A 23022-nucleotide genomic window follows, 5' to 3' on the forward strand; every position below is an offset into this window, starting at 1 on the left:
TTTCTCATTCATAAAATGGAGGTAGTGGCACTTACCTATATCTCACTATGATGTTGGGTGATGTTATATAGTGTAATGGGCAATTACTGCACGACTTAACAAAAGGTAGTTTTCAAGAAAATACTGCTTAGTGAAAGACATTTGGAGGCAGTTACTAAAGGCTAGGTATTGAGCTCTGCTTGGATATGCTTTGTTTGACTTGCTTCATTTGTATGCAGCCCCTCGAGTGCCTGAATCTGTAGCTCCTGCCAAACGCAGTATCATTGTAATCATGATATCCCAGTTGCTGAAGGATGGGGATCAACTAATAATTTTCATAAATTTTTCAATGAAAGTGATCATAAAAGTTTTCTGCTTAAATAGGATTGAACTGAAACATGTCATTTAATGGGAACATTCTATATAAGTATTTTCATCATGTTTGGTTTTTATTGTGTCACTTTTGCAAACCATTATTTTTTTCAGTTCATTTCCAGAGTCAGTATAAAAGCAGTGCCAGGCTACTCTAAGCCTAGCCCCGGTGTTTCTGAAACTTTGCTTTCAACTTAAAACAAAAAATAAACTAAATATTGTTTGCAGAGATCATTCCCTGGCTATTTTTCTTTGAGCATGAGAAACCTTCAAATTAGGTCTATTCTGAAGTTATTGTTGAAGTCATTACTGTTTTTATGGCATTTACAATTTAAAACAGTTGAGAGAGCAATAAGCTGAAATCAGGCATTTTGTTAGTTTTTAAAGTTGTAACAATATTTTTAAAAACTCAACTGCATCTGGACTTAAAACATGATTTAAAACTTTCTAGGTGCATTCTGCCTAGGTGACATTTCCTTTACTTTCCTGATTGTGCATGTTAATAAAACTCAAAAGTGCTTAGTGAAATACTTTTCTCTAAATTGGTCTTATCTCTTTAATTTATTTTAGAAGTTATGGTTTTATGGTTTTATGTAGTAAGTAGTAAGTGGAGGAAAAAAGTAAGAAATAAGGTGAAAAGTATTATTATTACATGCTTTAGGTGAGCCATATTAGAATTACTGTTATTATTCTCATAACTACATATCAGTGATTTCCATGAAACTAAATAAATACTAATTCCCTTAAAAGGATGGTTTTGATTTAAATGGTCTCTCCATTTGACTTTCAATAGGTATTCTGCTGTTAAATCTCAGTCTGTGACAAAAGGTAATAGACTTGGGAAGTTATTCTAGATTGGTTTTTCATTAGATATAGGATTCAGTGTCATGCAAAATTAGGACTACTGTGTAAACTTGGATTTAAGAAGTACATTTTTAAGTGTTCAAAACATTTAGAATAGTAATTATTTGGGGAGGACTTCAGAGTTAAATAAGCTTAAAACTACTTTTTTTTTTAAAAAATAATTTTATTTATTTGACAGAGAGAAATCACAACTAGGCAGAGAGGCAGGCAGAGAGAGAGGAGGAAGCAGGCTTCCTGCAGAGTAGAGAGCCCGACGCGGGGCTCAACCCAGGACCCTGGGATCATGACCTGAGCTGAAGGCAGAGGCTTTAACCCACTGAGCCACCCAGGCACCCCAAAACTACTTTTTTAAAATTACTCTCAACTTAGCTTTCTCTCAGTGTCCATCACTCGCATTCACTGATTTTTCTGAAAAGCAGCCAGTACTCCGTCAGTATGAAAACTGAGGTGTAGTGGGCAAGCTTGAGCTCTGAGAATCAAGTATCCCGGGAAGATGTTTACCCTCCCTCTCCACTTCAGTCATCCTGGATGGGTGTGATGATGCCGACTCTATCAAGTTGGTAGGGAGACTTAATGAGCTAAGGTATGTGGAGGGTCCAGCAGACCATTTATTAGTTCAGGGTCAGTAGTAATAAATGGAAGCAGCCAGCACAGCATCAGGTGAAAGTCCAGCAGTGGATTCTTGTATTAGACAGCTTAGGTGTGGCTTGACTGATATTTGTAGTATCTCAGTGACCTTGTGTAAATGAATCTGAGGTGTCTAAGTTTCAGCTTCCTTATTTATAACATGGGTTGTGGTGAAGACTAAATGAGCTAAAATAAACAATATACTCAGACTGTGCTAGCGCAAAATAAGTGCTCCATGAATTAACATTTTTATTAATATGTGTTCGACACAAAGAAGGTGAGGAGCAGAAAAAGAGAGACATTTAACATTTTCTTAAGTTATTTCTAAGTTATTTCTTAGTTGTAGAGCAGCAAAAATGATTAACAGGTCTTTTTACCAAAGACTCCCTATGTGGAATGTAATTGTCTCCTTACATGGAATGCTGTCTGATAGCAGCATTAATTATAAATGAGTCTCCCAAACATTTGAAAATGTCAGAAATAACCCTTAAAAGGAACACAAATAAATGTATTAACTTTAACTTCTGTTAACTCAACAGAGTTATGGATTAAATTAGCCAAGTATCTTTGGGGCTCCCTTTTTTCATCAGCAGCTCTGGAAAAACTGAATATAATTCCAAGTTGTTGAGATACATAGTAAAAAAGAAGGCTTCCTAGGGGAGCCTGCATGGCTCAGTCAGTTGAATGTTCGACTCTTGATTTTGGCTCAGGTCATAATCTCTGGGTTGTGAGATCAAGCTCTGCCTTCAGCTTGGCCCTGAGCATGGAGTCTGCTTAAAATTCTCTCTCTCCCTCTTCCTATGCCCCTCCCACTGCTCACATGGCCTGCTGTGCTCACTGGCTTGTACTCTCTCTCAAAAACAAAACAAAACAAATAACTTAAAAAAAAAAAAGAAGTCTTCCTGAATGGCTTACTCTTAAGTGAATAACATGTTAAACATAGTTATATGAGAAGTCACAAGCAGAATATTGACTGTTTTTACCCATCAGGAAGCAAAACTCTTTAGTAATGCCTAATACACCTTCTGCAATTCAGCTTCCATCCTATAAGGTGGTGACCAATTCGGCAGCTAGTATATCCAAATGAGGCTCCGGGGAGGGAGTGAACTATGAAGCCAGCAGAAGGGGAATTCTGAGGAGCTATATGATAGGACGGGTGAAGAATCCCTGGCCATTAAATATGATGAGGCACACACACACACACACACACACACACAAAGGCTGAGTCCAAAAAGAAACACCAAAACTAAGCTACTAAATATGTTTAGGAGTATGGTAGGATTTTGCCTATTTGCATGTCTCTATCCAGAACAGAGAGTCACAGCAACTTTTGAAAATCCATTAGTAAGTGTTCATTATGTGACTGCTGTGCTTCTTCCAAATATTTGCTCCTTGGCTCCCTTTCACTGTTACTAGAGACCTTTGTATTATTCTTGGCCTCCACCAGGGATGGGGTGAATGTTGTAAGGAAGGCTCTGAGTGAGGTTGAGAATCACCCTGGAGTAGCTGGGTGGGGAGACAGGTTGAAGTTGCAGACCCTCAGTATTAATAGCCTTCTTTTACACTATTAATAATTTTTTATACAAATATCTAGAAAGAATGCCATATTTTAAGCTGCCATTATTCCTGGATAAATTATAAAGCTATATTACTACTCAAATTTTTATTCTGGAACTTGGAGAAAAAGCAGAAGAAAATTAATTTATTCAGTAGTATAACATTATTTTTCAATTACCATATACTAATATATAATAATATGTAAATAGAAACTATTTTAAATTACATCTCATTTATTCATGTGAACCAAATTATGTGCTTTATGTCTTCTATAAGTAAGATTGCAGCCAGGAAATTAGAGCAGAAATTATGCCAAGGACTTCAGCAGTCTCTCTCTTATACTTTTCCCTTGAGACATTTTGGCAAAGATTTTAGTGTAAGATTTGAACCAGCTCTGCTACTTATTAACTTTTTAACTCTCTGACCTTAGTAAACTTAATTAACTACATTTACGCTCAGTTTTTCTGTTGTTGTTTTTTTTTAAAGGATAATTATGATGACGCTACAGAGTTGCTGTGAAGATAAATTCGATCATGTATGCAGTATTTGCTATGGTGGTTTCAGTTAATAAATACCCAAAACATGGTAGTTGTTATTATTCTGGAATTCACATTGACCCTCATGAAATAACTATGTGTACAAATAGTAGAACTCTGGCCCATGTAATTTAGTCATATAAAAGGTCTTTTATCAATTATTTCCTTTTATAAATAAAGCCACCAGTATCTTAGACCAAAAAGCTCAGTCAGAGACCATTCAACATTACTGGTGTTGGCTGCTGGAAATCAAGCCAGGAAGCGAAGTGTTTGATTGCTTGTCTAACTTATACCTTCTTAAATTCCTCTATAATGGCCAAATAGGAGAGAAGGGAGATCATTTTAAAATAAGCAGGTAAATGTGCTTAGAGTCAGGTTCAGGGTAGCTTTGGATATAGGAAGTTTCAGAGCAGTAGTACATCTTGCAGATATAAATGCATAGTCGAGGGATTAATCAAAATACTTCAGCTTCTTTTGTTTTAGGACAGTGTCCCTGGAAATGAAGGGAATGAGAATTCTTAGGAAGAGGATCCCTTAAAACAAAGTTCTGGGATAAAATGAGATAAAAATATTCTTCTAAGATGTTAACAAACACACTGCTCCTTGGTTTACTCAGTAAACATCAGGGACATGTGGAAGGTTCATTCTTTCAAGTGGGTGGAACAATGTTCAAGAAGGCAAATGAATTTTCATGAAAGATTGTCCAAATTCCTGATGTCATAAAAGCCCAAACACTGTGTAAAATTCTATCAGAATTATAATTTATTTCCATAAGGTTATATGGCATGGTATATGTCTAAAATTATGAGAGCATTTCTTTGCCTTAAGGAAATCTTTCCTAGATGTACAACAGTACCCTATAAAATACAGTTATAAAGACATGACTTCAGTGACTTGGCAAAAATTCAAAAGGATAGTGCATTGCAATTTGAGAAAATGTGATTATTATTTTTTCTTTAAAAAAAGAAAAAGCTTTGGGGCACCGGGGTGGCTCAGTGGGTTAAGGCCTCTGCCTTCAGCTTCAGTCATGATCCCGGCGTCCAGGGATCGATCCCCGCATCTGGCTCTCTGCTCAGCAGGGAGCCTGCTTCCTCCTCTCTCTGCCTGCCTTTCTGCCTACTTGTGATCTCTCTCTCTGTCAAATAAAGAAAGAAAGAAAGAAAGAAAGAAAGAAAGAAAGCAAGCGAGAAAGAAAGAGCGAGCTTCTCCTTGTCTCACAATAGAGTCGTTCCTCTTCCCTCCTCCTCCATTCCCTGGTAAATAATTAGAACTCTACCTCAGAATTAAAAAGGTTAAATAAAAGGAAGGAAAGATAAGAAATGACTAAATGAAAGTAGGTGGGTCTACCAAATGTGGCTGAGTAGAATAGAATTAGCAAAGAGAAAGACTTGGAATAATTCCAAATCCCAAAATTTAAAATTCAATCTCTAGTTACCTTTTAAAGTCCTTAAATTTTGAGGCTGTTACCAAGGGTTGAATTTGTTCAATGCAGTAATATGCTTGCTCCTGTAGATTTGTAGTAAGTCTGGTAAGATGTCCCAGATTAAGTATATTTAAACTATTTAAACTTGACTCATGGGAACCACACAAATTTCAGCATAATTTATATGCTTCTAATATTGCAATTGCCAAACTGTGCATGAGGTGGCTTGGAGTAGTACAGTATACCCACCAGAGTGCCCTGAAGTATCATTAATGTTTAAAGTGATAGTTCATCATTAATAAAAGAAAGAACAAGAACCATATGATACTCTCAATAGATGCTGAAAAAGCATTTGACAAGTACAGCATCCCTTCCTGATCAAAACTCTTCAAAGTGTAGGGATAGAGGGCACATACCTCAATATTATCAAAGCCATCTATGAAAAACCCACTGCAAATATCATTCTCAATGGAGAAAAACTGAAACCTTTTCCGTTAAGGTCAGGAACACGGCAGGGATGTCCATTATCACCACTGCTATTCAACATAGTACTAGAAGTCCTAGCCTCAGCAATCAGACAAAAAAAGAAATTAAAGGCATCCAAATCAGCAAAGAAGAAGTCAAACTATCACTCTTCGCAGATGATATGATACTATATATGGAAAACCCAAAAGACTCCACTCCAAAACTGCTAGAACTTGTACAGGAATTCAGTGAAGTGTCAGGATATAAAATCAATGCACAGAAATCAGTTGCATTTCTGTACACCAACAAGACAGAAGAAAGAGAAATTAAGGAGTCAATCCCATTTACAACTGCACCCAAAACTATAAGATACCTAGGAATAAACCTAACCAAAGAGGCTAAGAATCTATACGCAGAAAACTATAAAGTACTCATGAAAGAAATTGAGGAAGACACAAAGAAATGGAAAAATGTTCCATGCTCCTGGATCAGAAGAATAAATATTGTGAAAATGTCTATGCTACCTAAAGCAATTTACACATTTAATGCAATCCCTATCAAAATACCATCCATTTTTTTCAAAGAAATGGAATAATCCTAAAATTTATATGGAACCAGAAAAGACCTCGAATAGCCAAAGGAATATTGAAAAAGAAAGCCAAAGTGGGTGGCATCACAATTCCGGACTTCAAGCTCTATTACAAAGCTGTCATCATCAAGACAGCATGGTACTGGCACAAAAACAGACACATAGATCAATGGAACAGAATAGAGAGCCCAGAAATAGACCCTCAACTCTATGGTCAACTAATCTTCGACAAAGCAGGAAAGAATGTCCAATGGAAAAAAGACAGCCTCTTCAATAAATGGTGCTGGGAAAATTGGACAGCCACATGCAGAAAAATGAAATTGGACCACTTCCTTACACCACACATGAAAATAGACTCAAAATGGATGAAGGACCTCAATGTGAGAAAGGAATCCATCAAAATCCTTGAGGAGAACGCAGGCAGCAACCTCTTCGACCTCAGCCGCAGCAACATCTTCCTAGGAACATCAGCAAAGGCAAGGGAAGCAAGGACAAAAATGAACTATTGGGATTTCATCAAGATCAAAAGCTTTTGCACAGCAAAGGAAACAGTTAACAAAACCAAAAGACAGCTGACAGAATGGGAGAAGATATTTGCAAACGACATATCAGATAAAGGACTAGTATCCAAAATTTATAAGGAACTTAGGAAACTCAACACCCAAAGAACAAACAATCCAATCAAGAAATGGGCAGAGGACATGAACAGACATTTCTGCAAAGAAGACATCCAGATGGCCAACAGACACATGAAAAAGTGCTCCACGTCACTCGGCATCAGGGAAATACAAATCAAAACCACAATGAGATATCACCTCACACCAGTCAGAATGGCTAAAATTAACAAGTCAGGAAATGACAGATGCTGGCGAGGATGCGGAGAAAGGGGAACCCTCCTACACTGTTGGTGGGAATGCAAGCTGGTGCAACCACTCTGGAAAACAGCATGGAGGTTCCTCAAAATGTTGAAAATAGAACTACCCTATGACCCAGCAATTGCACTACTGGGTATTTACCCTAAAGATACAAATGCAGTGATCCGAAGGGGCACGTGTACCCGAATGTTTATAGCAGCAATGTCTACAAGAACCAAACTATGGAAAGAACCTAGATATCGTTCAACAGATGAATGGATAAAGAAGATGTGGTATATATACACAATGGAACACTATGCAGCCATCAAAAGAAATGAAATCTTGCCATTTGCAATGACGTGGATGGAACTAGAGGGTATCATGCTTAGTGAAATAAGTCAATCGGAGAAAGACAACTATCATATGATCTCCCTGATATGAGGACATGGAGATGCAACATGGGGGGTTAGAGGGATAGGAGCAGAATAAATGAAACAAGATGGGATTGGGAGGGAGACAAACCATAAATGACTCTTAATCACACAAAACAAACTGGGGGTTGCTGGGGGGAGGGTTTGGGAGAGGGGGAGGGGGTTATGGACATTGGGGAGGGTATGTGCTATCGTGAGTGCTGTGAAGTGTGTAAACCTGGCGATTCACAGACCTGTACCCCGGGGATAAAAATACATTATATGTTTATTAAAAAAAAAAAATTGGAAGGGGAGGCGAACCATAAGAGACTATGACTCTGAAAAACAACCTGAGGGTTTTGAAGGGGCGGGGGTGGGAGGTTGGGGGAACCAGGTGGTGGATAATAGGGAGGGCACGTATTGCATGGAGCACTGGGTGTTGTGCAAAAACAATGAATACTGTTACACTGAAAAAAATAATTAATTAATTAATTAATTAAAAAAATAAAGTGATAGTTCAACATCTGACAGGTAGCCATGAATTACTAGCTGGAGGTAGTTTGCAGTTTTAAGATTACATTTGTCTCTGTTCTTGTAAATGACATCATATCTTTGCAAAACTGGGTAGCATGAAAATCAATGTAGAACAGGAAATGAGGGTGGTGATGTCCAGTTTGATTATAAGGCTTGGGAAGTTCCTTCTAGTAAGTTTATTACTAAAAATGACACACACACACACACACACACACACACACACACACACACACACGTATTTTTTGATGAATCATGTATATTACTTTTTGATGATTCATGTATATATATATTTAATATATTCTTTTTTTTTATTTTTTTTTATTTTTAATATATTCTTAATAGTTAAGTTATTTGGACCTACCTAATAACAGAACTGTCAGATTTTTTATTTATTTATTTTTTTGGCCTATGAAAACCAGAGGAAAAAATTATTTAGACACTAAGGTACCAAGATCAGAGAAAGTTTAAAGCTTTTGTTTTTGTTTTTGTTTTTTTTTTTTAAAGATTTATCTACCTGACAGAGAGAGATGACGAGTAAGCAGAGAGGCAGGCAGACAGAGAGAGAGGAGGAAGCAGGCTCCCCGCTGAGCAGAGAGCCCGATGTGGGGCTCGATCCCAGGACCCTGGGATCATGACCTGAGCTAAAGGCAGAGGCTTAACCCACTGAGTCACCCAGGTGCCCCATAAAGCTTTTGTTTTAACAGAAGAAAATTACCAAGATACTAGGGTACCAAAATCTGAGAAAGTTTGGAAGGTTTTGTCCTACCATTCAGTACAAATAGTTTCCATTAGAAATAAATCATGCATCATACAGTTGACTTTCCACAGGTAGAACAATAACTAATGCTGGGAAAGATGTGCTTCCAGGTCATTGTATTAAGTGTATGATTCAGAACTGAAGCAAACCCTCAGGAGTCAATCCAGATATCCACTAATTTTTAAAAAAAGAGACCCTAAATATAGATAAGCTTCAGAGGGAAGTAATGAGGTCCAGAGTATTGAAAGTCGGCCTTGTTTTTACTTTTTTTTTCCTCCTTAGTCTCTATTTAGTTCTACCTATTATACTGTGAGGATTCTTCAGGTCAAATATCCTTTTCTTACCAATCCTTAATATGTTTTTATATACCAACTCTGCAGAACAAGTGTGTGTGTGTGTGTGTGTGTGTGTGTATGCTTGTGTGTGTTTCCTTTTAAAGTTCTTCACTTGCATATAAAGTAGGCTCTTTTATCACTTTTATTTTCACATATTATACAGTACTTTTTAGTGTATCAGAGAATTAGCTACTAGATGTTGTTAGAGTGTTTTAGCCTTATATTCTATCAATCACCATTTATAGATGGCATTATTCCATAACTTCTCTCTCATGGTTTATCCTGACTCTGTATCATGCTTGTTTAGGTAATTCCTTTGTACAAAAACAGCTGAATTGCCAATTTAAACTTACACTTGAGCCAGAAGAGTCATAACTACTAAGAAGCTTTCGCTACATTACCATGCTTGTTGATCTGACGTAGATGTTGTTTTTCAGGTGGCAGTTTCCGTCATTTGGCACCACTATGCCTGCCAGTTTGCTATCAAGAGCAAGATGAGATGTCTGATCTGTCATCACCAGCAGCAATCTTTTAGCTTCTTTTCGCCATCCAATATGACTCTTAAAATAAACATGTAATTAGATCTTGTACAATAGCATAGATCTCTATTGTGGTCTTTATCTCAAGAAACACTAAGTTCGAGTTTAACAAACATTAAATCAGGCTGGAATGAAGTGCATAAATACAATGCTGTTTCCTAAATAGCACTGACTTTATTTGTATATTCTCTGTTTACCACAGCCATTTGACTGCACCAACTCCCAGCTGTAGATTTCTGGGGTTCCCTCAGAGGAAGAACAAGCCAGGTTTATGAACTGCAGAGCACCCAACACAATGTGAGTATGAAAACAGGCTATTTCAGGCTCCTCCTTGGAAAGTGGTGAGTGAAAAGAATAGTTCTTTTGGAAAGGATTTTCCAAGCACATAAGTTATTCTTTCCCTTCTATATTTTTCTATTCATAACCCTCTTTCATTTAAGCCCCTCTGTCCTGAACACATACCAAAATGAATAACATTGGTGAGGAATAAGCATTAGAAGACTGTATTCTTCTGTATTATGTTTTCACTCTATAGGTCAAAGAGAAAATAAAATCTTAAATTCTGGAGAATTTTGCATCTAAGCAAAAACTCAATAAAGTGAAACTTTTTACCTCACAGACAACTGCCTGAAGCATGGCATCAAAACCTCCTTCAGGTGTATCTATATTTCCAGAGATCTTTTGTCTGTGAACCGCTTTTTCAAACTCAGTAATGTTCTCCGTCAAAGATAGCACATGGATGTATCCATGAGGAGGCATACAGTCTAAATTGTAGTCACTATATGGGAAAAGAAGAAAAGCAAAATCTGTTTTGCTATGCTTCATTCAAAGATTCAAAATATTATTCACAGCAAAATTATGTGGTTTGCTTTAAGAAAGGAATATATATATATATATAGAGAGAGAGAGAGAGAGAAACATAAGCATATAAAATATAAATATGTAAAATATAAAGATATATTTATATATTCTGTAAATAGTATATATATTAAGTATTTATGCTTATATAAATATAAATATATATATTTTTGCCAAGGTAATTTTATTAGAAAAAATCTGTACTTAATAAAATCAGGAAGAAGTTCAATATTGAATATTTCTTTGCAAGTAGGAAATAGGAATATAATGGTTTGGTGTCCAAAACCTAAAGAAGATTAAGCACATTTAATAGAGGACACCTAAAGAGCTTTAATTATGCTAATATACATGGTTAATTTTTAAGAATTTGCAGTCATTTCCTATCATAGAATTTAGTGGAAATATTATACTATTGTTTGATATTTTAAAATATTGTGCTAATTTTTAAAATATTGCTTGGTGTGAAATTATTGATGAACAGTTTACTAAAATTGTTTTGAGAATCCCATGATGTCCCAAGAGGTGAGAATCATTCACGTTTAGGGAGAAGGAACATGAAGCTCCATGAGGAGATGCATTCATTCCAACAGTTAGCAGAGCTATTCTGGTAGATGAGCGTGTGTACTCTAAAGTGACATGGGGAATTTATGAAGGTAGGAAAGACGATGTTAAAATGAAATGTTATATTAAGGAAGAACTGAACACATTTCTCTCTGAGAATTCAACAGGCTAAATAAGATACTGTCGAACAAACTTGTATTTTTAAAGTCCGTCCTTGTTTCATAGTGCAGCATGTGCTCTTTAGAGTGAGACTTTCAAAATGCTAAGAAGAAGGGCTCTTTCCAGAAAACAGACAAATTCCTCTCTTTCCAACTACCCTCCATGTCCTAGCTGAACTTTCTTCAAAGTCACCTCTCAGGCAACATAATTACAAACATAGTCACGATACAATAATGGAAAGGTAGTTGCATTACTGGCAAGGTAAGTACTTTATATTTGACAAACCTTAATTTAACAAATTTGGAGCTATTGAAAAGGACACATACAGAATTCTCAAACAGGTATTTATATGCATGGTGGCCTGGATATTGGGGGGTTATCCAAAATCAGTAATATTACTTGTGGGTTTTTTGTGATAAAACTGAGTGACATTTGGAAAAACAAAATAAAAAGTCCAAGCTACACATAATGTCGTAAGTTTTCAGATAGGAACATACCTCCTCTACAAATATTTTAATTTCCCACTTAATAAAACAAAAATATAAAATTTAGTGAATCCTTTATATAAAAACAAAGAGATTTTATAAGAAAAAAAATTAATTTGATATTACAAAGTCCACATCAAACCCTAGATACCTGCATTGATTATGAATCCTTTCTGGGTGGATGCTGATGTATGGTGAAACTGTTTTATCAACATAGGAGCCAAATCCAAGGCGGAAGTCACGGGAAAAGTATGCCATTTTTCTAGATAAATCATTTCCAACGGAATTTAATTTTTCAATATTATTATGCATTGATGCCGAGACATCAACCAGATAATAAAGGTCCACAGGATATTTCTTCAGAGGATGAATTTTCAGCACAAAATTAGCTTCAGCTTCTGGTTTAAAGAAAGATAGACATTATGTAGTATTCATTTTAAACATCTCAGGATAAGCTCTCAATAAATCAGTAACATTCTGTATACAGAACAACTAGCACAAATTTGTGCATAATGAATAAAGTTAGGAATATCCTGGAATAATTTTAAGGCAATTTGAAAACCATATCAACCATATCAATTTATTAGTTTCCAACTTCTACAATGTATTTCTCACAATTCTGTGGTGCAGATAGTGATAGTAACAAATGGACCAACTCATTATAAATGTAATAGATAGAGAATGTATTTATCACCATATGAACCTGTACTTCCCTTAGTATCTAGGAAAGCACAGCACAATACAGCAAGCAGCGTTCTATCTCAAGTGTAGGTGTCTGTTTTGGTTTGAAGAAAAGTAGAAAGGCATCTTAAGAAAAGTTACCTCTTATTGGATAAAGGTGCAAATTCATCCTTTTGGGTTAAGGCATATTTACATATGTGATATGAAAACTCTGCTACTAAGTATTAGGTTAACCTCTCTGAAATAAGTAGTACCTCATTATGAATTATATGATGAGATCCTTCCCAACAGCTAGTCCTGAGAAAGAATGAGAGACAGTGGTCTAAAGAACTGTACCCAGCTCTGCCACGCTGGGGACCTGGGCAATGTAGGGAACAGTAATTGTCGAACACATAGTGGGTGCTTGATAAACAGATGTTGAAGAGGGATCATGGAAGCAAAGGAACTAGACAAGAGAGGGTCAGCATGAGGAGAAATGTGAGAGCTTCCCAACAAGTGTGGACCATACCATTTTATTTATTTCCCTGTCCATTATTATTTGATACAGGGACCAGTATCACTGTATAAAGGCCCTCTGTGGAGTTGGTAATTCTGTATTTATTTTTTTTTAATTTCTTCCAATTTGTTTTTTTATTTTATTCGAGTATAACTGACAAACAATATTACATTAGTTTCAGGTGTAAAACTTAGTGGTTTGTTAAGTTTATACATTATGCTGTGTATAACAGATGGTATAACTACCATCTGTCCTATTACATAGCTATTACAGTGTCACTGACTACATTCCTTATGCTATGCCTTTTATTCCCATGACTTATTAATTCCATAATTAGAAGCCTGTAAGTACATGGTAAAAAAGTCATTTCTTTATATATGAGCAGTTTGTGAATTTTACTTTTTTAAACAATAAATGCTTTTTAAGTCATTATTTGTCAGTAGAGAGTAATTTGAGGAAAATAATTTTTTTTAATGAACACCAATTTGTATATACAATTGATAGTCTGATTTACTTATCAGAAGAATCCCCTAATTTATCAAATCCTATTTTCAGTCTTAATATGCTCAAAAGTAGCAATATTTTCTTTTAAATTGTTTTACAAATCAAATGTTTTTAAACCAGTTACAGAATGTATTCAAAATAAGTTTTTTTCTGGTATGTAATAATAATTATGGGAAAAATTACTCATTCCTAATTTGCCTGTATGTGCTGAAAACCCGTTTACTGCAACACTCTTAGTTTTCTGGCCCAAGAGTTTGGGAGGAGAAACTGGGAGATGTGAAAGCCACCCAGCCCACTCTCTCACTCATTCCCTTTATGAGCTGGGCTGCCTCCAAAGAGCATATATTCATCTCTGCTTTTCCAGTGTCTGGTAAAAAGGTCTATCCCTTTGGAAGTGCCTTGAGTTTGGGTGGAAAAGTTCAATCCAGGAGATTGTCAGAATCTAGAAAGGGCCAGATGTCCTTCCCCTTCCCCTTCCCCTTCCCCTTCCCCTTCTCCTTCTCCTTCTCCTTTCTGTTTCTGTTGGCTAAGATAACTGCCAACTTTATAACAACCTGGACAATACACTATCTAGTGTATTTTTCAGTAACTCCATGAACACACACACAGCCATTCTTCCTTAGACAGAGCCACCATAAACTGTAATGATCACCAAGATGAAAACACCATCAGGCCGGTGCCTTAGGTCTTCAGTCAACAGTTAAAAAACAACTACACCACTTGTAGAAGAAGGAGGAAGAAGGAGAAGGAGAAGGAGAAGGAGAAGGACAATACACTATCTAGTGTATTGTCCAGGTTGTTATAAAGTTGGTGGTTATCTTAGCCAACAGAAACTGCAAAGGCACGGTACTTAGAAGACTAAAATACTCAGAGAGATCTAACCAAATGGTAGCCCTACAAGGGCCCTCAGCACATACCAGTTACTCTTAGCCTTGCAAGCAAATCCTAGTCTCACTGGCCTCAGCAAAGAAGATGGCTGTAAGGAAGCCTGCCGCATGATCAGGGTTGGAGGATTTAGGCTGCTGTAGCTTGATTTTAAATCATATAAATGCTGGTCTCAGATATGTACCTGGGTTACTTGAAGACTTCAGCATGGGCTGAGGCCTCAGTAAGACAAAATTTTAATTAAGGGAGAAAGAGACTCTTTGTATACATAGGTCCTTTAATCCTTTCAGGAGAAAATGATAATTACTACTTCTAAACTGCAAGGCATTTGAGCCTAGGTGGTGAAGTCAGTTAAGCAACCAACTCTTGATTTCAGCTCAGGTAGTGACCTCAGGGTCCTGAGATCAAACCCTGAGTCCAGCTCCACACTCAGTGGGAGTCTGCTTGCAATTCTCTCCCTTCTCCCATGGTCCCTCCCCCTTCTAAAATGAATAAATCTTTAAAAAAATAATAAACTGCATGGCATTTGAGGTTCCCATAAAGTTATAAATTTAAGCCATCAGCTCAATGGCTTAAAGTTATTTAGGCAGCCCTAGATAAGCTGATCCCAAACCCCATGTTTTGCCTATGAGCTTGAGATATTCCCCATATGCTTTCAAGCTGGCTCTTGATGGTTTCATTTTATATAACAAGGAAACCTTCTTGGAGGCGGTAGAAATACCTTTTAATGGGAACATGGATACTGTGTCCCCAGATAAAATCTTCAGTTCATTCTGGGATGTCACCAACTCAGGGCTCAAAATGTAGATGACATTAAAAGATTTTGAATATTTTAGATGAGAAAGAAACACATGTAAAAATAAGACTTAATATCAGTGAGATTATCAATGTAAGCAGCAGTGTCATAAATACTATTCTGAGAGCAGATTATTTTAGTGTCTATTTAAAATACTTACTTCACTATTTAGTACACAGTAAATATATATGTGTTAGTAATTATCACTATTAGCCTCATTAGCATAGAAACTTCATTTATCTCTGAAGTTTCTGGGTTTAGTTCAGGCCTAACCACTCATAAATGTGTTTAACTAAACTACATTTGAAGCACATTTTGATACATCATTTCAAAAGGTCCTCATATTTTAACCTTAGTGAGAAGCTCATTATCTATTACTTCTTTCCTTCAGAGGAAAAAACTTAAATAGTTTCTCTGAGAGGAAAGAATATCATCTGGCCCCCAAATGTTTATGCCACCACTTATAGTATCTCACAGAAAGCTTCATTCTTATACCTTTTGAGATTCTAAAGGCTCAGATCCTTGTTTCCATCGATCAACTTCAAAGGGAAAAAGGGGGTTTGTGACATAGAATAAGAAAGAGGACTTGGAGGAAAGCAGAGACCTACTTAGAGCTTTTGCCAGTATTGGTTTGAATAGCCCAAAGAATTGAAAGTAGTTAGAATGAGCTTAAAATCACTCAAATAATGGTGTGAACATCTCTGAAGACTTGGCTACAACCATGACTGGACATTAAGAAAAGATAACTAAAAATGTTCTGCATAAGATGAAACTGAAAAACTGTAAGAAAATGTGGGGAACTATCAGGAAGAAAGAACAACTAAATTCTGTTCATTATACTTGGGTCAGGGAAGGAGAAGTCCCCAGAATGAGAAGGGTTTGAAACATCAAGGTGCAGACTCCAGCACATTTCTGAATTTCTGGGATAAAATGAGGATAAAATGAGTGATATGTACCAGGGGTGGATGGGAAACAATGTGTGATTTCTGTATTTTTCAGGTTTTTTAAAAAATTTGAATTTAGGAAGAATACCTGAAAAATTTTACATTTTAAGTTAAGCTACACTAAATTAAAGGGCATTCTTTTGTCACAGTATTAAAATGAATTGAGTTTGAAATATTTTCTTAAATTGGTGAAGTATAAATTACAGTAATACTTATCATTTACATTGTATTACTTCTGAAGCAGAAATGGAGAATTCCTTTTTCTCTCCTATATTCCTAAAGATTTCATTTCAATGTTCTTAGGGAATATCAAGTAGGATCAATACCTTCTTTCTGTTATTTTTCCATAAGCTTGGTAGGTAAAAATAAGAAAAAAAATATATAGTTTAAGAAGTAAAAAGTAGGGGCGCCTGGGTGGCTCAGTGGGTTAAGCTGCTGCCTTCGGCTCAGGTCATGATCTCAGGGTCCTGGGATCGAGTCCCGCATCGGGCTCTCTGCTCGGCAGGGAGCCTGCTTCCCACTCTCTCTCTCTATCTACTTGTGATCTCTCTCTGTCAAATAAATAGATAGAATCTTTAAAAAAAAAAAAAAAAAAAAAAAAAAAAAAAAAAAAAAAAAAGAAGTAAAAAGTAAAAGAAAATATCACTTCTAAATTTCATTTTAAATATATAAAATAGGGGTGTCTGGGTGGCTCAGTGGGTTAAATCCTCTGCCTTCAGCTCAGGTCATGATCCCAGGATCGTGGGATCGAGCCCCACATGGGGCTTTCTGTTCAGCAGGGAGCCTGCCTCCCCCTCTCTCTCTGCCTGCCTCTCTGCCTACTTTCTGTCTGTCAAATAAATAAATAAATAAATAAATAAAATCTTTTAATAAATAAATAAAATATATAATAAGGTCCTACTAACATTCTTTAAAAAATTTAATCAGTATCCATGAAAAAATTTTTAAATTCTTAATAGATGCTACCTTAAAGGTAATGAATTTTTATAAGAATAAATAATTATAAATAAGTCTAAATCAATATTGGAGAATAAATGCATTTTTTAAAAGATTTTATTTATTTATTTGACAGACAGAGATCACAAGTAGGCAGAGAGGCAGCAGAGAGAGAGAGGAGGAAGCAGATTCCTCCGTGGAACAGAGAGCCTGATGTGGGGCTCGATGCCAGGACCCTGGGATCATGACCTGAGCCGAAGGCAGAGGCTTTAACCCACTGAGCCACCCAGGTGCCCAATAAATGCATTTTATACTTAGGTATGCATTGTATGTGTCATGGTAGAAAGGACTTTTATATTATAAGGAGCAATGGTTCTATATATCTGGAATTGGTAAAATGTAGCTTTATATATTATGCCTCAAAGCTGGCACATCTTTGATGCCACATGTAGTTTTTAGATGAGCTTATTAAATGTAATTTAATAAGCATTTGTTATAGATGCATATTGTAAAATATAGTTCTGTCATGGCTACATTGGAGAGATGACTTAAACACATTATATAATTCACTGATTTGCATACCGAAATTCAAATAGTAGTGGGAAAATGAAAAAAATCCAACCCCATAATGACTGATATAGATATTAAGCATTTCTCTTTACACTTTCCCACTCTCCATACTGCCTTCACATAACATCATTTACTACCTTATGTTGAAGTCTCCCACTGTATCTCTTGCTGAACTGCAGCCTCATATATAATAAATAAGTCACCACCTCAATTTAAAATGTCTCAGTTTGAACTCAGTACCATGCCTTCTACAAACGGCAGCCAGCCCTCTTCCTTTGTGGCCTACAGCCCAAGTGTCCCTGTGCTCATCAGTCACCAACCCCTGGAGGTGCTACCTCCCATTATCTCTTATGTCTGTCCACTTTTCTCCTGCCTCATTACCATGACTGTCATTGCTTATCTATAGCACTGAAACAGTTACTCAACTTTTGAACTGTTAATTTTTAGTCTCAGAAAGATTGAACCACCATTATATCTACAAAAATGAATAAACTAAATTCATTTAAGTATATAAATTTAAATGTAACACACCAAAAAAATGCATCATTGTTTCAAATCCTAAGTGTTTAAAAAAGAGCAAGACAAAAAAAAAAAAAAAAAGAGCAAGACATTTTGAAAGGATAAAGTTACATTTATTAGAAATATAATATACGATAAGCCTCATGTATAAGCTACTGAAAAGTAATGTTTAGGGGCATCGGGGTAGCTCATTTGGTTAAGGGGCTGCTTTCAGCCAAGATCCTGATCCCAGGGTCCTGAGATTGAGTTGGGTGGGGCTGTCTGCTGACTCTTTAGAAAGCCTGCTTTTTCCTCTCCCTCTGCCTGCTAATTCCCCTGCTTGTGCTGTGTCTCTCTCTGTCAAATAAATAAATAAAATCTTTTTTAAAAAAGTAATGTTTAGTTAGAAAAATAGGAAGATTTGTATGGAGAGGCATATCACCCACAAAAAAGAGAACTAAGATGGTTAATAAGCTTAGGAAGATTCCTAGTACTAGGAAAAAGGGCGAAAGAAACAAGTAACAGAGCAGTTACACTTAAAAAACGGGAGAGATTGGTAAGAATGAGAAGACAAGGGTGAGTCATGAAAGCCTTAATTGGACATCCATTTTTCTTGTGAATAACCTGATAATAACATTAAAAATCTAAATAAATTTGTATATATGTATTTTTATTTTTGATATTTATATATTTATTATGTAAATATAAATATATATATTATATTTATTTGTATTATTATACAAAGATAAATGCATAACAAATATCATTGAAGATTTTTAAAAACTTCATTCAGATTGGATTGGGATTGGCTTATATTTATTTATTCACTTGGATTCTGTTACATTTATAGAGTACGTTTATAGAAAACCGTCACTGTTATAATATTGCCTTCCTAATCAGGAACATAAAATTTTTCTGCACTTTTACATATCTTCTTTGAGGTTACACAATGGATCTTATAAATTTTTTAAAAAACTTTGTCCCTGGATAGTTTATATTTTAGGTTGCTGCTGTGAATTGATACCCCTTTTCATTATATTTAATATCACATAGGAAATTCACTGATTTGAATACTTTATAAAAAACAACCTGCCTTATTTATTTATTTTTAAAAACATCTATTGCTTGTTTATATAATGATGGCTGAGGAATTTATTTTAATTTTTTTTAAAGTAAGCTCTAAGCCCATTGTGGGGCTCTAATTCATGACCCTGAGATCAAGAGTCCCCTGTTTTTTATTTTAAATTTTAAAAGTTAATTTTAGTTGATTTGCTTGGATTTACCAGAGACATATAATGATAATTTTGTTTTATCTTTTCAAAATGTTTATAACTTGTATTTGTTTTTTAAATCTAATTGCTTTTACATAAAACTTCCAGAATAATTTTAATACATATTAAAAAACTGTTCTTCAATTTTGGTTTTGGGAGAATGGACACTAAATTTTACTGTATGATTTTTCAGCATCTGTGGAAATAACAATATACATTTTTTCCTTTTGGCATTATTTTTCTTATCACATATGATTTAATGTGGTTTCCTGAAATGTTAAGGATACGATACTAGGGTTATGCAAACTTTGTACAGATTGGGTAGCTTGTAGGCCTTCTCTAAAACTAATGGAAGAGTTTATGTAGCCTAGGGATAATGCATTTCTTAATGTTTGGGTGAACATGAAATCATTTCTTCCCAAGAAAACATTAAGTACACAATGTGGGTTTTTCTTTTATAATGCTCTTTATTTCTTTTATTTTTATTAGGTTTCTTAGATATCCCCCACTTCTTGAGCAATATTAGTCATATATATTTTCCTTAAAATTATGTATATTATCAACATTTATGCATTTTAACATAGATTTTTATACCTGATACTTTCATAGTCTTTTTTTCTTTAATATTTGTTTCTTTGGTTATAATCTATATAACTGGCTTATTTACTTTTTTACTCTTTCCTTAATTAGCTTTGACAACAATTTATCTGTTTTTATTGGACTTCGCAAAGAACCAACTCTTGGAATTATACATTAATTTTACCTTTTAATTTCCATTTTGCATTTCATTAATTTTTTTTCATAACTTATGAATTCCTTTCTCTTGTTTTCCTTATGGCTATTCTGTTTTTGTTGCTCCTATATCTTAATTTGGATGCTTAGTTCATTTTTGTTCATTCTTCTTTAATAATAAGCATTTAAAGCTTTCAGTTTTCCTGGGAAAAAACTTAATCACATCCCATATATTTTGATGTGTGTTGTTGTTATTGTTATTACTAAATAGTCTATGACTATAGTTTTGTTTTATTCTTGGAGACAGACTTTATTTAGAAAAAGCTTTTCTTAGTTCATTATTTAATATTTATTTATCCTCTTATATTGATTTCAAAAGTTATTGTATAGTGTACAGTGATATTGACCTATAAAAAGTTTCACTTTTGGGGATTAAGTTTTCTTGTTTAAAATATGATTAATATCTAAAAATATTCCATGGCTTTTGAAAATATTATTTTATATATCAAGTGCTGTGGACTAAATTGTGTTCCCTCCAAATTTATGTATTGAAGCCCTAACCCATAATGTGAAGGTGTTTGAAGATGGGGCCAATGGGGAATAATTAGGTTTAGATGAGGTCAGGAGGGTGGGGCCCTCATGATGAGATTAGTGCCCTTTTGGGAAGAGATACCAGAGAGCTCACTCTTCTCTGTCTCCCTCTCTTGTGTGTATCTCTCTCTCCCTCCCTAGGCACTAGATCAGCCAGGATCTTGGATCTTAAACTTTCTAGCTGTGAGAAAATAAATTTCTGTTGTTTAAGCCACCTATTGTACAGTATATTGTTATGGTAGCAATAGAAGGTAGTGGCATAATCTTACCAATCTAATTTCTTTCATTTTTGTGTATACCTTTCCAACAGTTGCTTATATGTGTCCACACTGGGCTGCTTTATATGGTGAAGAACATAGTTTTAATTGGAAGCTGGGAATATGTCTAGAGCCAAGAAAGAAATAGACTTTGTTTTTCTGGTAATCTAAGAATCTGTAAGAAATTGCTCAGTTTTGGAATAGGGAGGCCATGTGTTAATAATGGTTATTTAAAAATTTAATGACAGGACAAGACCACCCAGAATGAAATAATGGCAGACTTGAAGGCAATTGCATATGGCTTAAAACTAAGTGCATCTAATTGACTGATGCATACCTGTATACCTGAAATTATCTTGCCATGTGTCGTTTGTACACTGAGATTCTCTAGAACCAGAGGAAAATGAGTAATTTCCAGTGGCCTACTATTTGTTTCAAACTGTGGAATACAGAAGGGTCAGGGGTGGAAGGTTGGGGGAACAGGTGGTGGGTAATAGGGAGGGCACGTTTTGCATGGAGCACTGGGTGTTGTGCAAAAACAATGAATATTGTTACGCTGAAAAAATAAATAAAATGGAAAAAAAAAGATAGACTGATAGATGACAGAGGGTTGGATTAGATGGGCAGACATGGTAAAGCTAGTGGGTCAATGCTAATGGTAGATGCCAGGTGGGGAAACTAAACTTTATAACCATTTCTGACTTTTCATAAACTTTCATTAAAAGTTTGTTATAAACTTCAAAAAAAAAATGGCAAGAATAAGAGAAGTATAGAAGGAGAAGGATGTGTTAATCTCAGGGACCATCACAAAGCAGCTCAAGTTAATTATGATAATTATGAATTGTAGTTTCTGTTTAAAAGTTTATCACACAGGCTCTAAGGGCTTAGCTTAATTTATATCTCTTACTAATTAATTAATCAACTAATCAAGTCAACAAATACTTATGGAGTGCTTACTACAAGCCAGCACTCTGTGAGGCTTTGGAGAAACAGTGGAATAAAACATGTTCTCTTTCTTTCAGAGCTGGCAATGGAATAGGGACACAATTACATTACAATTTGATCAAGTCTGGAAACATGTAATTATAATATAATGTGGTCAGGTTTGCAGAGAGTGTCCGAGGCCACACAGATAGCTAGCTATAGGCACAAAAAAGAGCAAACTTCTGATTTCTTTATTCTGAGCCCACTGTTATTTCTATTACAATAATACTGCCCTCCACAAAATATTAAATGCGAGCAAATAAAGCTAAATGTAATTTCAAGTCAGAACCATTGTAGATTTATTTGAAAATCACCAAACCTGGCCGTAGCTGGATCAATACTTCTCCTGGTGTCACCTGGGTATTAATTTCATTTTCACTTGGTATTACATGCACAGATGGGTATTCTATTGAATCAATTGAGCAGCCTTTGCTTATTAAATTGGAAATAATATCACAACGCTCACTCCTTGATCCACCCGAAATGAAATCCTGTTTAAAAGAAGGAAAATCACTGATGTTTTAGTGCATATCATCTCAGTTACAATCAAAGAAAACCACACAACAAATATTGAAAAGAAGCCATCTTCTAATACTGCATAGATTATGCAACTATTCAAAATAGCTGCATGTTTCCAATAAGAAAACTAATAAATTTCTCTTAAATAAAGCTTTAATTCCTAAATTTTATTTAAAAGAAAATGAATATTAAAGAGGAGATTTAAACCAAGGACTTTAAATATTGTTAACTGATCACTGTAAAATTATACCAACTTAATTCTTTCTAAATATTTTATGTGGGAAAGACTGCTGCAAAAAATTTTATTCAGTATAGGCCATTCAGGGGCACCTGGGTGGCTCAGTGGGTTAAGCCTCTGCCTTCAGCTCAGGTCATGATCTCAGGGTCCTGGCTCTCTGCTCAGCGGGGAGCTTGCTTCCTCCTCTCTCTCTGCCTGCCTCTCTGCTTACTGGTG

General features: G+C 35.5%; 1 protein-coding gene across 4 annotated transcripts in view; it reads right to left on the minus strand.

Annotated features, from left to right (window-relative positions):
- Nucleotides 1-23022, minus strand: part of ITGB8 (integrin subunit beta 8) — an 85102-nt gene that overhangs the window by 27648 nt on the left and 34432 nt on the right. For 3 of the 4 annotated variants that reach the window (XM_046020785.1, XM_046020784.1, XM_046020786.1), the window contains exons 3-6: nucleotides 22369-22540; nucleotides 12056-12302; nucleotides 10454-10619; nucleotides 9704-9862 (exon numbers count right to left, since the gene is read on the minus strand). In XM_046020785.1, coding sequence (XP_045876741.1) covers nucleotides 9704-9862; nucleotides 10454-10619; nucleotides 12056-12302; nucleotides 22369-22540 — 744 coding nt within the window. The remainder of the gene's footprint in view (nucleotides 1-9703; nucleotides 9863-10453; nucleotides 10620-12055; nucleotides 12303-22368; nucleotides 22541-23022) is intronic. The other variant, XM_046020787.1, reaches the window with a different exon arrangement.

Source organism: Meles meles, chromosome 10, assembly GCF_922984935.1.
Source record: "Meles meles chromosome 10, mMelMel3.1 paternal haplotype, whole genome shotgun sequence".
In the NCBI taxonomy this organism is placed as follows: Eukaryota; Metazoa; Chordata; class Mammalia; order Carnivora; family Mustelidae; genus Meles; species Meles meles.